We start from the raw sequence: 14,112 nt of genomic DNA on the forward strand, positions 1-14,112 counted from the left end.
GTGCTTACCCAGCTTCCAGCTCTTTGATCTTCGGATGAAGGGTGGTATGCATGTTTAATAAATATAAATATTAATAATAATAACAATCTTCTGAGGCGAGAACAGATCCTCCAAATGTCCCTATTTTCCATGGATGTCCCTGATTTACAGAAGCTGTCCTGGTTTCTGATTTGACCCCAGAATATCCTGCTTTTCCTTAGGATGTCCCTATTTTCTCCCTATTGGACTAATGTTGGAGGGTATGGAGTTATCTGACCCGCAAGCTGTATGAAGGCAATCTTGTATAGGGAAGTTTTTGTTTTTTTAATGCTTAACGTTTTAGTATGTTTTTATATATGTTGGAAGCTGCTCAGATGTGTGAGGTATAAATAGTCAAATTATCCTTATGGAATGGGGTGCCCCTATTTTCATCAGAGAAAAGTTGGGAGTGTTTCTAATAATAATATACTATCAATCTTCTGAGGCACCAACCCAGCTTCCAGCCTTCTGATCTTTGGATGGAGGGTGGCACACAAATTTAATAAATAATAATCTTCTGAGGCACTAACCCAGCTTCCAGCCCTGTGATCTTTGAATAAAGCGTGGTATACAAATCTAATAAATAATAGTAATATATAATCCTCTGAGGCGATAACTCTGCTTCCACCCCTGTAATCTTCGGATAAACAGTGGTATACAATTTTAATACATAATAATATTTCTGAGGCGCTAACTCCGCTTCCACCCCTGCGATCTTCGGATAAACAGTGGTATACAATTTTAATACATAATAATATTCACAATCTTCTGAGGAGATAACCCAGCTTCCAGGATAAAAAGTGGTATACAATTTTTAATAATAATAATAATAATAATAATAATAATAATAATAATAATAATAATAATAATAATAATAATAATAATAATATCGTCTTCTGAGGCGAGAATACCCTTCCCCCCCCTCACGACGCCCCCCCCCCCGCGAGAAAGCCAGAGCGCGCGCCCAAATCAAAGCTCCTCCCCCTCCCTTCCTTCCAGGGGACCTTAGCAACAAGGGAGGAGGGGAGGGCTGGGAAACGCAGCACGCGCGCCTGCGCCTGCGCCCTCTTCCCCAGTCTCCCTGCCTCTCTCCCCGCAGCCCCAGCATTAGGAGCCGCGGCCTCTCTCCGTGCAGGGGGTGGTCTCTTCCGGTTCACGCCGGAGCAGAGGAAGCCGGGCGGCCATCTTGGATCATCCGGGAGCGGCGGCGCTGCTGCTGCTGCTGTTGCTTGTGGCTGAAGCGGGCTGGGTGGTGGGGAGGAAGGAGGAAGCCCGCTCGGTGGCGGCGGTGGAGGCGGCGGCGGGTCTCCTCCGCGCTCGGTGTTGTCGGAGAAGGGAAGGCTCGGCGCCAGACCCCTCAGGCTGAGGAAGGAGGGCCCGCTCTTGTTAGCATAGCGGCGGCAGGAGGAACCGGGACTTTCTCTGGAGGAGGAGGAGTCGGAGTCGGGGCGGGGGGCGAAAGGCATGAGCGCCGAGGGCCGGTGAAGCGGGTCTTGGGGTCCTCTGAGGCGGACAGAAGCCTCCTCTGGGCAGCTCTGAGAGGGGGTTCATCTTCCCCGACTCCGGTTTATCCCCCCCCCTCTCACTTGGACTCCGTCTCTGCAGCGCCCCGAAACACCCCCCGCCCTTGCTCGCCCGCAGCCCCGTCCCCTCCCTCCTCAGAAGCGGCTCTGGTCTCTCCTTGTCTCCCTCCCTGCCCCCCCTAACCCAGGCACACACTTCTCTTTCTCCCCCACCCCTCTTTTTTTGTGCTCCGTGAGAATCCCCGTCTTCTTTAATCCGCCGCCGCCGCCTTCGAAGGATCCTAATCTGGTCTGTAGGATGATCCCTGAAGACTCCCGGGAGGATACAATGCTCCATTATCAGACTGGAATATAGATGAGAAACGGGGGTCGTGGTGGAGAAGGGGGAAGCAAGCCGGATTTCCCTCCCCACACTCCCCTTCTTTTCCCACCCACCCCCACCCTTGATGGTGGTGCTTCGTAACCACTATCATGCAGTAAAAATGCGATTTTTTTTGTAAATATATATATATACATATACATATATATATATATAAAACTATTCGGAGGGGGGGAGGGTGTTAGGATTTTCTATATCTGTATACACCATACGTTAGCTGGATTTTGCCATTGCAAACGGTGCTTCCGCGCAAGTGGATGAAAATGTCCACTAGAACTCCGCTGCCCACAGTGAATGAACTGCCCACCGTGAATGAAAACGTGAGTGTACTTCAGGATTGTCCATTGTTGTAATGAGAATTTTATAGTAAGCTGAATGCCTTTTTTTTTTTAATGCCTGGTGTTAAATTTCACAGTATGCAGCACAGTATATTTTGCCTCCATCTTAAAAGATGTATCATGACATGGGTTATTAAATAGTGGGTGGAAACGGGCCGTTTTCTATGAAAATACGGATGTTTGAAGTTCGGATGAAATTGATAATAGGGGGTCAAATTGTGATAATTGAAATCCTTTCAGAGGACATCTTGACATCACCTAGGGCATCCGTTGCTCTACTGTTATGACATTCATTGTCTGGCAGCTGGACATCTGGTGACAGATGTTGTACAGGTTGTTGTGAAGAATGTTATCAGTAGGGAAGCTCTTATCAAGGCCTGCCTGCAATAACCTTCTCTTTAAACTTGGGATCCCTCTCACTTCTACTTCTCTTTCTAAGTCCCTCACACTTTAGTCTTATGTCTTTAGAATGTAACATAATCAGAGCAGATGTTCTTGGGCATAATATATGCTAATCATTACAAGTGGATCATGTATAAACTTAGAATGGTAAAAAATGGTTCTTTTCCTCTGACAAAGATTGGATTGAGTGACCTAGATAACATACATTTCAAATCTGATTTGTATATCTCATAAGTGACCAAGTAACCCCTTGTGTTGGCAGTCACTTAGGTGATTTTAAAAGACCCCCCTCCTTTTGATCTAGATGTTATATTTACCTTCATATATAGCATTTGAGGTTGGTTGCATAAATGCTAAAGAAAACTGAATTATTTTCAAATGAAATATGTGAATTGAGAGCTATTTATGCTGTATTACAATAAAGGTTTGGACGTTTGGTGTCTCTGGAATTTGGAGAGAAAAAGTTGAATATTTTCTTTAACTTTTGGAACACTAGGTTTGCTATCAATAGGATTCCAAATGCAAATTCCTTCTGTCAAAGCAATTGGCAGCATGTCCATTGATACAGGACTGAAGACACAAGTGACAAATCTGTGTGTTCTGCTTATCAGATAGCCAGTTTTACTGTAAACTTAAGAATCTCTGATAGGCTCCAAGAAAGAAGGCATTTTATTTGTCTCATTTATGAATTGCCTCCCACAAAAGATCCCAAAGCAGTTAAACAATTAAAAATATATAAAAACAATTTCAAGTTCAGTACACCTATCTAGATGGGAATAAAAATCTCCATTTAAAAGGCTTGTTGGAAAAGGAAGATCTTCAATAGGCTCCATCCACTGTTGAGAAAAATATACTTAGATGCATATTTTTTGTTGTATGTGTGTTAGCTGGCCTATTCATTGTGATTGACTGAGGATACTTGCAACAAGCTTAGATACAGAGGTGGAAAATATGCTTAGCGGAACAATTGTTGCATTGTCAAGTCTCTGGATTTATTGACATAGTAGATAAAACTTCTCTATTCTTTGTTTACTTTAGTTTACAGATTATAAAAAGAACTAAAGACTATATTCAGCCAGAGTTAATTAAGTAATTCAATTATAGAATCTTTGTGGACTTCATTCCAGGCCAGCAGAGTTGTCTTTTAGGGAAAATTGTTCTGTGTTGGACACTTCTGTAGTTCATTGTCAGTCTTGAGGTTTATTCAGTAGGTTTGATCCCTTAACTCTTTTACTAACTGGATCACTCTAGCATCAACAAGTTCATCAGGCTTAGAAGTATTTGGTGGGAAACTGTCTTAATACCATTTTCCAGTGTGTATATTCAAGTTCTAGATTAGATAAATTCTTAAACTTATTGTGTATAGCGCATTTGTTAAAAATATAAAATTAAAGCAGTATGCTGTTAGATTTTTTGCTTAGTTGCATTGCCTCTTTGATCATGTCCCAGCTTGCAAACTAAGCTGAATTGGGTTGGTTGGTTTCGGAGGATGCACGTGGGTAGTAGTGAGTTTTAAAGTATCATTTATATTGAGGCCTGCACTTGACCATGCAAGTACTAGATTGCAGGAGGATCCTTAGCGTTAGATTACACAGCTCATTGCTTCCTGGTTGCATTTTAAATTTGATAATTTAAATTTTACACCTGTAATTTCTTCAGGTTGAAAGAGTCTTCCATTACAAGTGTGGTGACAGTGCTTAGTGGGGGAACAGGTAGGTCATTGGTTCTCAAAGGATGTGGTGCACCACACTGGTGTGGCAGGATAGGATAGGAAGTGTGGCAGGAAGATTCAGTGGCAATCATGAGTGATTCATGTTCTAATGTAGCTGCATTGTTTTATACATTCTGGATGTTCCATCATCATATTATAACAGTGTTTATCAAGCTTGAGTCCTCAGCTGTTGTTGGGCTATCACTCCCATCATCCCTGATCACTGGTCCTGGTAGTAAGGGATGATGGTAGTTGCAGTCAAACAACAGATGAGGACCCAGGTTTGAGAAACACTGCATTATAAAGTACATAGTTGTGCACTTTGTTATGAATCAAGCACTGATAGGAGTTGTGTCTTCTTTTATCTCCAATGTATTTTTTACCAATAAAAAATTAGGTGTGGCATGAGCAAATTTTCATTCTGAAAGTGTGTCCTAAAGAAAGAAAGAATGAAAACTGGGGCTTAGGACCCAAGTATTGGTTAGACTGCCTGCTCTCCTATATGTTTACCCCCCACCAATCTTTGAGGTCAGGTAGGACAACAGAGCTGTACTTGCTGATGGTGTGTTATGTAGCAACATGTGAGAAGGTGTCTTTTATAGTAGCACTCTGATGGTGGAAAGCCCTCGTCTTGCAGATTTGGGTCGTAAGTATTAGACACCATGTAAATACATTTTTAATTACTCAGGCACTTGTTTTGTTGACTGCAAGAGATTTTTGTTGCTCCCAAAGTGCTATAACAGAATTTGATCTATTTTTGTGCTTTACTTTTTTCTATTGCTTTGCTTTCGTATGTCCTTTACTCTAGGATTGATTTTAATGAAGAACGGATTATAAGCCACCTAAATAAATTACGAAATTGCTCTTTGGTTTAGTCATGCGACTGCCATCTGAATTTCTTTATACTAAATTTTTAAAGCTTATTTCTGTTACCTGGGAGGGATGTAATTGAGCCAATGCTGAACTTTCCAAGGTAGCAATCTACAACATTTATTGGCAAAGACAGATAATGTTTACTACAGTTTCGTATTAGTTTCTAGAAAAATGCTGAATGAGCATTGTTCTTGCCTGTGCTTGAAGTTGAACTATATTTAATTTTGAAGACATATCCTACAAGTCAGTGCAGAAGCCCATTTTTCTTTTGTAAAACCATTAGGCACAATGACATGCTCCAAAATCAATTTAAGCTTTACAAATATATATGAATGTCCAAAGACAGCCTTTGTGCTCTGAACTCAGATAGCTGATTCTGAATCTCATCTTGATTCTTGAATTCTGACATTTATGGCTACTTCATGTGAACTTAAGCGTTCAGTTTCTCCTTAGAGTTTATCTAGCTCAGATGTGGGGAACATTTGACCCTCCAAATGTTGCTGAATGATAACTCCCATAAGCCCCAGCAAATATTAGCAGTAGCCAGAGATGATGGGACTTATGGTTCAGCAACAACTGGAGGCCCAAAGGTTCCCCACATCTGATACAGTTGCAGCTCTGAGATGTTGTGTGCTCCACTGTTAACGCTTCTTCGCATACCAGCAACAGCCTGTCCCACATGTCCCGTCCTGTCAGAGACTGTAGCCTCTTGGGAATGTTCACACTTGGAGCTGGTTCACACATCATATTATCCCATAGTTGCATGCTAATGCATGCTGCTCAGAAGTCCCTGAGTTGCCCTTCTCCTGCTTCTTCTACCACGCTAGAGAGGCAACACCCCAGAGGCTAGCTTTGTTATGTGTGAACTAGCGCTTGTAGTTTGCTTCTGTTGAAGGATTGAGAGGCCATTTGTTCTTGGTTTAATGTAATCTTTGAGCCAGGCCTTCCTACAAGCAGTAGCTTTGAGACAAGGAAATGAGCATCTTCATGGTTTTAACACATGATGTGGTGCATGGGTGTATGTAACTTGTGTGAAGTGATTATTGAGTTTTGTAGGTTAGATAATGTTAGAGTGTTAGAAACTCAGATATATAATCTAATCACCAAATGGCACCTTAAACCTAGTTTATAATCATCGCCACAATGGAATCTCTAGGTACATCCCCCCCTGTGAAGTTTGTTGTTGTTGTTGTTCCTCATTTCATTTTTATATCACTCTATATTTTAAAGAACAAATCTCAAAACAGTTTACAACACATTCAAACATAAAATAAAACAATCCAAAATAAAACAAGTTCAAGCTTCAAGGAAAATATTTCAGATCCTTTCTAGGTGCTTTCCCCAGTCACCAACCTGGCATCCAGAGATCTCTGTGTGGTCGCTATTGGACCTGCACCAGTCGCAAAATGCGCATGGCACCTAGCTAATTTCTGACACTTTTTGCAAGACTGGCTTTATTTAATGCTGAAAATTAACGCTCAATGGCATTTGAAGCTGTCTTTACACTACTTCTCCAGCAGAAAATTGGATTACTTTAATTTTTTAAAAAATAATAATAATATTGAGGTAGTTCAGGAGTTGCTCTGTAAGCTGACTTGGAAAGCATTGTTCTAAGGGGGAGGAACTCCTAATGCTTTCTGTTTGAATTGCATTTTTCTGGGTGCTATTTATTTAGGAACACAGGAAACAGCCATAGCAAGTCAGACCACTGGTCCATGTAGCTCAGAAGAATCTGCTTCCTGGTAGTGTCTCTCTAGGATTTCAAGTGGGGTCCTCTCTCAGCATTACTCAGAGATGCCAGGGATTGATTTTGGGAACTTCTTCACACAAAGCAGATTCTTTACCCAGAGCTACAGTCCATCCTTTGTTTGTATTTCTAGACTACCCATCATCCCATAGGAAGTACTATCAAGGTTCCTGGAAGCTATTACACATTTTGTTCAGTCATTTTGAAGGCATATTTATGGTGTGAAATGAAACCCATTTTCTGTACGGTCCGCCTGTACAGTGGCCTTGAGGATGTCATAGTGAATTCTGCTATAATAGCTGATCAATGAAAAGATACTGCATTGCCTTTGCTAATAGGTCTGTTTATATAGCCTGTTCCGTTCTGTAGTAACACTTTTTACATCAGCAGTGGGCATTGCTATGAAGTCTGGTCCACATATCTGCTGCTGGGCTGTGCATCGCTACTCTTTTCACAGTATGGTCTTACACATTTTTATGTGGAGGTAAATTCCACTGTGTTCATTATTCCCTGGTTAGTTTGCACAGTATTGTGCCATCAGTCAGATACATATACCTGGAACTGCACTGTGGAATCAGAGATATCTACTGCATCAAAAAAGGGCCTTTTGTGGCCATTCTTATCTTACAAAATATGCATACTTTGATAATCTGAATATAGATCTGCACATTTTAGATCACTTGGTATGTATATCCTTGGTTATTTCAAGGCAATGGAATAATTGAGGTGGTATTATGTATCCCTCTTAGATTTGGAGTTTGACCTTTACGATACTGAACTCCCAAAGCTCCTATTATAGCTAGCCTTGGGGATCAAATCTGTAAGTGAACTTTTTGGCCAAAAATTGACTATTTAAAAATAGCACGACACTGAATCACAGGATAAAAATCTGAACAGGGGCTTTCCAACATCAATCTCAGATCTTTGACCATTGGGTGTCCTTCTGGCTTCATACATAATTACTAACAATAGCTATATGGGAATTGGACTTAGTATGCAGTTTTATTGATGATTCAGGCTTGACTACATCTTGCTCTTCAGCTGCTATATTTACACTTCAGTGCTGAGGTCAGTAAAAACTTCTTTTGATCAGTGAACAAAGTCAGTGTGACTTGGATGATATAGTAAATCTCAGATGCATGCTACAGATTCTTCCTTTTCTTAAAAACAAAATCCATTCTGAATGTTCCTGCACTACAATAAAGCTGTTGTGCTATTGCTGGATCATTCCTTATTCTGGATGTGTCACTTCTTTCTAGTCCACCCCCCCCACACACACACTTTATGCACCTTTATCTTTTTATTTTGTGATTAAATCTAATGCCACCTTCATATAGGCACCCGGATATTTGGGGTTATGCTGTTGCACGGCTCTAGCATTAAATTTGTGTCTTCCATAACTAATAGCAGCTAAGTTGTACTCATTATTAATAACATCACCTTAATACAGCATTCTTGTGGCCCAAACTAATGATTACTTCTGCTTACGTAACTAAGCAGGAGCTGAGAAAATAATAGTGCAAGTGAGAGGCTGAATTTTTGCATTTTAATAGTCCTTGGCCTTAAAGGCCTTAAACTCTTTTGGCTGCCAGGCTGTTCCCATTTCTAGCTCCTTGGCATGATGATGCCCGGCTTTGTCAGTCTTCCCCAGTCTGCAGGTTGGCTGCAGATGGGATTCTATATTTAGAGTATGTGTGCTTGCCTTTGACCTACACGGTTAAACTGTATGTGAAATGCAGTTACACTGACACATGAAAATGTTACAGTAAGAAGAACTCTGTTGATCACATATGCTGGTGATCCAGTGAGTCATGTAGGCCTTGACAGAGCAATATTGTTAGCTTTCTATTGGCTACTTAATGCACTACTGTCCTTGAATTATGCCCTTTTTGTAGGTTTAATAATTTCGCACTAGTTGCCTTTGAAGGCTTGATTTGTTAGGGTGTACTTTTTAATGTGGAGGAAAAATTAGGATATGTTTAAGGTGGTCATGGTATTTCTCGTAAAGATTATACTTTGTCTGCTGTCAACTTTTAAAACTGATTATTTGGCAGGTATACCTGGCCAATCAGTTTAACAGTCTTAGGAGCTGTATGATTGGGAAGGAGAAGAAGCTAGTAGCCAAGAGAACATAAAGGATTGCCTTTGCACAATGAAATATTTTATCATTTAAATTGGAGTGTGACTTTTGGTTGCAATCTTCTGGCTGTCCTGTTGTCTAGCTCTTACACAAAATCGACCTTGCATTCAGTTCCCATTGAAGTAGAGCACAGTTGCTCAAGGTGTTTAACTGCAAAATATGTTCCCTTGAATCTATTTTTAGGGACTGGTTTGTTTACAAAAGAACACTTGCCCCATCCCCAGGATTTAACACCATATGAAAGTGAGTTTGTATAAAATAATGGAAATTGTAAAATAATTTAATGTGTGTAAAAGAGCAAAGGCTGCACAGATTCTCTGTTAGTAAAAGTTTTCACTGTGATTACATGATTATGGTAGACATGTTGCACTTGATGTCTAATATATTCATAACAAACCAAGTGCTTTGTGGATTCTGTGTTAATTCACTTGCAGAAGTCCCACATGGTTAAAACAACCTTGCAGAAAATGAGCATAGGAACAGAAATATAAATTTGGGCAAAGCCACAGTCCACAGAAGACCACAAGTTCTTTACTTACAAAATCTTACCAATGCTTTATCCATCAGTTTTTGCTGACCTCTTAAAAACTATCCACAGCCTTCCCCAAACCTTTTGGAGGGACCTTGCATAGACTGAAATCAGTGTTCAAAATTAGCCAGGCGCCAGGCACGTTTTGTGACTGGCACAGGTCCAATTGCAACCATATGGAGATGGATGCTGGGTTGGCGACTGGGGAAAGCATGATGTCACTTAGAGAAGGATCTGAAATATTTTCCTTGAAGCTTGAATTTGTTTTGTTCTGCATTGTTGTATTTGATGTTTTAATGTGTTGTCATCCAATTTGAGATTTGTTCTTTAAAATATAAAGCGGTATAGAAAATAATAATAATGATAATGATAATAATAATAAAAAAATGTAGTCCATTGCAAAAACAAACAAACAAATGAAAACAGCACCTAGACATTCCATTGTGGAGACTGTAACCCAGGTTTAAGGCACCATTTGGCAATTAGATTATATATCTAATATAGAGAGTGTGTGTGTGTCCCCTTGAATTCAGTACATCTTGCTTCTGTCTGCACTAGCCATAGGCTGAGCTGCTCTAAATTCATAGAAGCCAAGAGGATGAGTTGGGGACTTCAAGGGTAAGTGGATGAAATAAGATAGAAGGTGAGGCTGAGTGTCAAGGCCTTAAGGACAAAAGGCAGCCTGAAAGAATATCAAAGCTGGAACAGTACTACTGAGATTGAATTTTTCTATACAGTATAGCAAAGACCCTGTTCAAGGACAGTTTGTATCATTTTATGAACTTGTTCTACTATCCCAGCATCACTGTGTATTCATGATATGAAGTGAAAATAGGTTTCCTTTAGCTGTTCTATAACTAGCTACATTAGGAAACAGAATTCAAAAAAAGTTTGGGATTTCAAATACATTTGTAATTTTGCAAGTTTTTAAAAAATAGTTTTGGCAAGAATGTAACATACACCTAATTGTATTTGGTGCATCCGAGAGTGATTATTTGCATTCTTTGTTGCCCAGCAAATTCTAAATAGCAACTGTTGAAACTAGGAAGAGTTGAACAATTTGCACTCTGAAGTAGGTTTTCTTTTCTTGAAGTGAAGAAAATGCATTTAAAACATTAGGGTTTGTTGAACATAAGAAAGTAGTTCTGTAACTATTATTGAATATAGTTGGCAGTTCTGTTATGTGTACACTTCCATTCACACTCCAAACACTATGGAGCACTGTGTTGTGAATAATACATAGACTGAAATGCAGCTCACAGTGTTAGAAGTTGAGCTCAGGCTGGTTCAGGACAGGGCTCCCAAGTTTGAGTCTCCAACTGTTTTTGGACTACAACTCCCATTATCATTAGCTAGTAGGACCAAGTAGTCAGGGGTGATGGGAACTGTAGTCCAAAAACAGCTGGAGACCATGGTCCAGAGCTTAACAGTAGTGTTTATTTTATTCTCCTAATGACCTGCCATGCCATATCATTTTTTGAAAGTTAAATTATACATTTGAAAATGCCATTAGGCTGACCTAGAAAAGTCTCGTACTGATCTGAGTCACCTCCAAAACCCATGAGCCACGGCCAGCAGCTGAAGGAGGTATACAACCTTCAAGATAGCATGTTCTCTCTCAGGATCAGTTAAACAATCACAATCTTTCTCTCCCCACCCCCAAAGTATTTACCCAGCCTCTTATTCCACCAGTTAGTGCACTTAATCCTTACCAGTGCTTGGTCTGGCATGAAACTTGTACGGTAGCTGTGCATTATTTCCAAGTTATGGAATTATTCTGGGAAGAGGGGAAACTACAAACAAGCTGTTACCTGCATACATTTTGTTATTATTATTAATTATTTAAAATGTGTGCAGATGAACAGATATGGCCCTCTTTTGTTCAGAGAGGCTTCTGAGTATTCTGACACAGGATTGCACTATATTCTTTAACTTCCGTATCCTCCTTGATCAATGATAACCTTCTGGCAGGCAGACTCCCTTAAGCCTCAAAAATTACTCTTGCTTCAGATGTTACTTTGTTCCTATCTCCCCCCTCAACATGAGATTGACAACAATAAATATATGGTGGGGGGAAACGGGTTCCCATTTGACTTAATGGAGCAGATGGGGGGGCATGGGGAGAAAATAGGAGATGGAGGAGAAATTCCATTGCATAAGTGGAATTCTTTTTGCTAACGGAACTGCTTTGTTAGATATCACTCAGGGTGTTCATGTGTTAAATTATGTGGGTTTGCGGGGTGTGTGTGTGGAGGTTTTAGTGTGGAGCAGGAGTCAGTATGGGCAGGGTATTTGCGGGTCTTGCTGCATGGGATGGGGCTCTGTAGTGCACGTAGCAGTGTTTAAAATTAGCCAGGCGTATTTTGCACCTATTGGCCACTTGCAACCAAGTGAAGATGCCTGGGTGCCAAGAGGGCACATGACATCTCAACCCATCTGGAGGTGCGTGTCTGGAGATCATTGGATCTTGACTATTTTCACACACTAATACAACATCCTGTAGAGTTCTATCATTATATTTTATCTGCACAATCAGAATGAATTTCAGGAACCAAAATACTTTTTTTGTGCAGTCGTTATAGTTATGAACGATTTTATAATTAATTGTTGTAGCTTGACTTCACTTACCCACCCCACTGCCCAGGAATATTCCTATGTTATGAATGGTCTGTGTCACCATTAAGAAAGAGAGGTAGGAATAGGCCAATATATATGTGGACTGTCCTTGGATAAAGTGACTTTCCTTATTTAAATTCTCAAAGTTCTTAACCTAACTCAAGGTTGCCATATGAAATAACCAGATGTTTAACCAACCAAAGGCAGGCATTCCTTTGAAAAATAGGACCTTAGAGCGGCTTTGCCCCAAAATGGCAACTAGACATTCTGCTTTGGCGATAAATGTGAAAAATAATGTATGCAAAGTTTCAAGTTAAGTAGCCCAACAGATGTCATTTCTGTATGCTGTGGAATGACAGAACCTTGTTTTTGATGCTCCTGTAATAGAGATGCTTGACTACTCGAATGCTGTTAAGCACAAATACTTGGGTGTTTCTGATCTGAAATTTAACATATTCCCTTTATTGTGTTCTATTTCCAAATCAAACCCATTTAAAGAATTCCCAAGAAATAGTGATGTTGTTGGTTGGATGGGGGGGGGGGGCACAATTCCCTTTTCTAGAGAGATCACTTCCCACCTATTGACTCACGACAGCATCTCTCTGGATGGAGCAGGTTGCTGCCTACACAACTCCCTGTCTAGACTACAGAACATGGGTGTAGCCAGGCTTTTTGTTGTGGGGGCATGCTTGGGGGGGGGGCAGAACCTTATATTTGTATTGATTTAGGGGAGGAGCAGCTGCCCCTACCCGCCCCCCCCTGCCCCTGGCTATGCCCATGCTACAGAAGTGTGTTCATGCAGTTAGGGAAGGGAATTGTGTAGAGTGCAAATACAGATTATGTGGTAGGGTAAAACTGAAGGCATGTAAGATGTATCCTCAATTACTCCTGCACACTTGCTCTTAAGGTTTATTGCTTTATAATTTAATCATGTACTGCTATCCGCTATCTGGGATCCAGAGATATAGCTTAATGATGATTCTTTTTACTATAGCTGAAATATTTCATAGATAGGTTTAGGCTGCTGTGCATTATTCAACTTGAACATAGGAATTATTTCTGTTGCCTTTCGTGCTTAGGTAAGCATTTGCACTTACAACTTCCCTGCAGAATACAATAAATAGAGGTTTCCTTAAATAAACTAATTCTTCTAAGCATGCACACGGTTTATATTATAAGATTTTTTTCCCTTCAGTGTGTGTAAAATTTCATATGACACGTTTTTCATTTTCAGGTTACTTTTTTGGAATAGTCAGTCATGAAATTTTTAACCGGTTGTTCTTTGAGTTGCTACTAATGTTTGCAATGTGTTAACTTTTTTGCAATGTGTACAAATTGAAAGTTGGCACAAGTATCTCCTTAAAATTCCAACACCACACTTCCCAGGTTTTATTTTTGTTCATTTTTCTTTCCTTTTCTTGCTTTCCTTCATGCTTATTTCTTAATGGGAAAGGATGCCGGAACATCAGTAGGGGAAAGCTTTTCTGAAAAGGTGGGTTATAAATTTTGTTCAAAAAGCTGGCTTGTTTCTGCCTTTTTTCTATGTATGCATGTGACGCAATTTATTTCTCTCTCCTTAGTTTGCTGCTTTATTCCTGTCCTTCCAGAAGATAAGATCTTGCTCAGTCGCTGACAAGGAAGTAGCTTGTGAAATCACAAACCCTGTCCATAAGCATTTTGTAGACTTTTAAAAGTTTTTTAAACTGGAGAAGGCAGTGACTCCCATCACAAGGACAAAATCTACGCCCCTTCTTGCTTTGTCAGGATAGTTTCGTTCAAGCAGGGCTTGTCAGCTTTTATCTGTGCTACTTTCTTCCTGTATACTGCTGACTTCTC

At 40.3% G+C, this 14,112-nt stretch overlaps 1 protein-coding gene across 8 annotated transcripts in view; it reads left to right on the forward strand.

Moving 5' to 3' along the window:
• Positions 1-1,173: 1,173 nt before the first annotated feature.
• The window catches only part of MARK3 (microtubule affinity regulating kinase 3), a 67,943-nt gene continuing 55,004 nt past the window's right edge, over positions 1,174-14,112 (forward strand). For 4 of the 8 annotated variants that reach the window (XM_083435917.1, XM_083435920.1, XM_083435918.1 and 1 more), the window contains exons 1-2: positions 1,174-2,240; positions 13,730-13,768. In XM_083435917.1, the coding sequence (XP_083292043.1) occupies positions 2,178-2,240; positions 13,730-13,768 (102 nt within the window). In that variant the 5' untranslated portion in view covers positions 1,174-2,177. The remainder of the gene's footprint in view (positions 2,241-13,729; positions 13,769-14,112) is intronic. The other 4 variants (XM_083435919.1, XM_083435923.1, XM_083435921.1 and 1 more) reach the window with 2 other exon arrangements.

The sequence above is a fragment of the Podarcis tiliguerta genome, assembly GCF_965153285.1.
Source record: "Podarcis tiliguerta genome assembly, chromosome: 1".
NCBI lineage: Eukaryota > Metazoa > Chordata > Lepidosauria > Squamata > Lacertidae > Podarcis > Podarcis tiliguerta.